Source organism: Trichechus manatus, unplaced genomic scaffold (genome assembly GCF_000243295.1).
Source record: "Trichechus manatus latirostris isolate Lorelei unplaced genomic scaffold, TriManLat1.0 scaffold00081, whole genome shotgun sequence".
Taxonomy (NCBI): domain Eukaryota; kingdom Metazoa; phylum Chordata; class Mammalia; order Sirenia; family Trichechidae; genus Trichechus; species Trichechus manatus.
Window position 1 is genome coordinate 9,394,182 of NW_004444017.1, and position 2,755 is coordinate 9,396,936.

Here is a 2,755-nt window from a genome sequence, read left to right on the forward strand (position 1 = left end):
TGATGTTCTAGGGTTTCAGGATTGTTGATTCTCTGTTTGGCTTAGTTTTTCGGATCTTTGTTGTGGAGGGACGGCGTGGTGCTTCTGCCTAGAGCGCCATCTTGCCGGAGTCTCTGATCTCTTACTTTCTTCATGTATGATGTCCTAATGTCATTCCACAGCTTGTCTGGTCTTTGGTCGTTAGTGTTCAATGCGTGAAATCCATTCTTTTTTTTATGATTATTGTGTTTTAGGTGAAAGTTTACAGTGCAAATTAGTTTCTCATTCAAAAATTTATACACAATTTTTTTTGTGACATTGGTTGCAATCCCCACGATGTGTCAGCATTCTCCCTCTTTCCCTTTACACCTCAGGTTGCTCATGTCCATTCCTCCAGGTTTCCTGTCCCTTCCTGCTTTCTTTGCTTTTGGGCAGATGTTCCCATTAGGTCTCCTATACTTGATTGAACTAAAAAGCACGTTCCTCATGTGTATTATTATTTGTCTTATACGCCTGTATAATGTTTCGCTGAAAGGTGGACTTCAGGAGTGGCTTTAGTTCTGAGTTAGCAGGTTGTTCAGGGGCCATAGTTTCTTAAAATCTATTCTTGAGAGGGTTTCTAAATTCAGGTGGGATATACTCAAGGTCATACTTTGGCTCTCTTGGACTTGTTTTACTTTTCATTCAGCTTCAGCTTGAACTTGCATATGAGCAATTGATGGTCTTTTCCACATTTGGCCCCAGGCCTTGTTCTGACTGATGATATTGAGCCCAGATGTAGTCAATTTGATTCCTATGTATTCCATCCAGTGAGATCCATGTATACAGTCGATGAAAAAATGTATTTGCAGTGAATAAATCATTGGTCCTGCAAAATTCTATCATGAGATCTCTGGCGTTGTTTCTGTCACCTAGGCCATATTTTCCAACTACTGATCCTTCTTTTTTGTTTCCAACTTTCACATTCTCAATCGCCAGTAATTATCAGTGCATCCTGATTGCATGTTTGATCAATTCCAGACTACAGAAGTTGGTAAAAATCTTCAGTTTCTTCATGTTTGGCATTAGTGGTTGGTGGGTAAATTTGAGTAATAGTAGTATTAACTGGTCTTCCTTGTAGGCGTGTGGATATTATCCTATCACTGACAGCATTGTACTTCAGGATAGATCTTGAAATGTTCTTTTTCATGAAGAATGCAATGCCATTCCTCTCCAACGTGTCATTCCTGGCAAAGTAGACCCTATGATTGCCTGATTCAAAGTGGCCAATACCTATCAAAAATCATTAGGTAATATTCTGATTTCTGACCTCTTTAAACACAATAAATTCAATTTACAGATCTTTTATTAAAATTACATTTGACTTTTATTAAAATACCATTTTTATGTATTTACTTATTACACAAATAATGCAGGCTTATAAAAAAAGATAAAAATAATTTAATCACTCTTAAAATCTAGGGATAACCACTGTTAATAATTTTCTCTGCTTGTATTTATAGGTAATATATGTGTATATATTTTCTTAAAAACTAGGATCATACTTTGCATATTACTTTGTAACCTTTTCTTTCCACAATATATTTTGAACCTCTTTTCATGTCAATAGTTGCATCATTATTCTTAATAGCTCTACAATATTCCATTATCTTTAGAAGATAAGAAAATTTATCATAAACCTTTATGATATTTTTACCTGTCATTACTTAAACCTTTTACTGTGTGTTTAGGCTTCTTCCAGAAGGCAGAGTTCTATTAAAGACACAGCATTAAATAAATTTGAAACGTACAATTCATTGGCCTGGATTGCAATAAGAGCTGCTGCACAGGTTGGTGTGATTTTTTTGAATCTTATTTTTCACTGTCATATTTGTATTCTCTGCCTACCAGCTGTCAGGGCAACGCAATACATCTATACAAGAAAAGGGAAAATTTCACATTCTTCGGGATACGTGCCAATGATATTTCTTTGGAAGGGTTATAAACACACTTTATGTGTGAGGTGTTTTTAATCTGTTAGCCAGACCTGTGTTTGTTTCAGCTTTTTTTAAATGAAAATATTACCAGATACACATGTGCGCATATTTGACATTTTGGCAAAGATCTGTCATAGCTAGGTAAGGTAGCCTATTTAAAGTGACTTATGCATTAATTAAATTGTCAACAGTAATGATTTGTTTGACTATGATGTATACCACATGTCGGGGAATCACATATTGTTTTTCAGGTTGTCTTTAATTTTTTTCTTCCAAAGTATATTGAATATAATCTTATGAATTCCACTTTTTCATATTATTTACCTAATGCATAACTTATGAATCAGAAATCTTACACTTATAAATTCTTATTTCTGCATCAATTGTAGGTCAGTGAAGCTGTGCTGGCAATTAATCTGCTTATTGGAAAGAAGAATGCTAAAACTGATAAAGTTAACCAGGTGACATTACCAAATTTCCCAGAATTTGCTGCTGTGGATCTTTTATCTTCATATACAGATTATTTGCATGGTATGTTTGGATGCCACGTAGGCGTTTTATAAAAAGCTGATATTTGTAATATGTGATCAAGTTTCAGAGGTTTAACTGTGGTGATTTGTATGGGTGTGTTGGCTTTTAGGTTAGAGAGAATAATGCTTTGGGGAGCCTCCAGGGGCAATGGGAAGTACCTAAGCCTAGCTGTTAAAACAGAGTACTCAGCTCACTGCACATACACATGGTTTTCTCAGTCAACTGCTGCATTTCACATACAGAGTTCTGTGAAAAAAGATATTTATCTG

General features: G+C 35.3%; 1 protein-coding gene across 1 annotated transcript in view; it reads left to right on the plus strand.

The window, feature by feature from the left end:
* Window positions 1-2,533, plus strand: part of CFAP54 (cilia and flagella associated protein 54) — a 379,568-nt gene extending 377,035 nt beyond the window's left edge. The window contains exons 59-60 of the mRNA XM_023735735.1: window positions 1,710-1,808; window positions 2,345-2,533. Of these exons, the coding sequence (XP_023591503.1) occupies window positions 1,710-1,808; window positions 2,345-2,518 (273 nt within the window). The 3' untranslated portion in view covers window positions 2,519-2,533. The remainder of the gene's footprint in view (window positions 1-1,709; window positions 1,809-2,344) is intronic.
* Window positions 2,534-2,755: the final 222 nt, after the last annotated feature.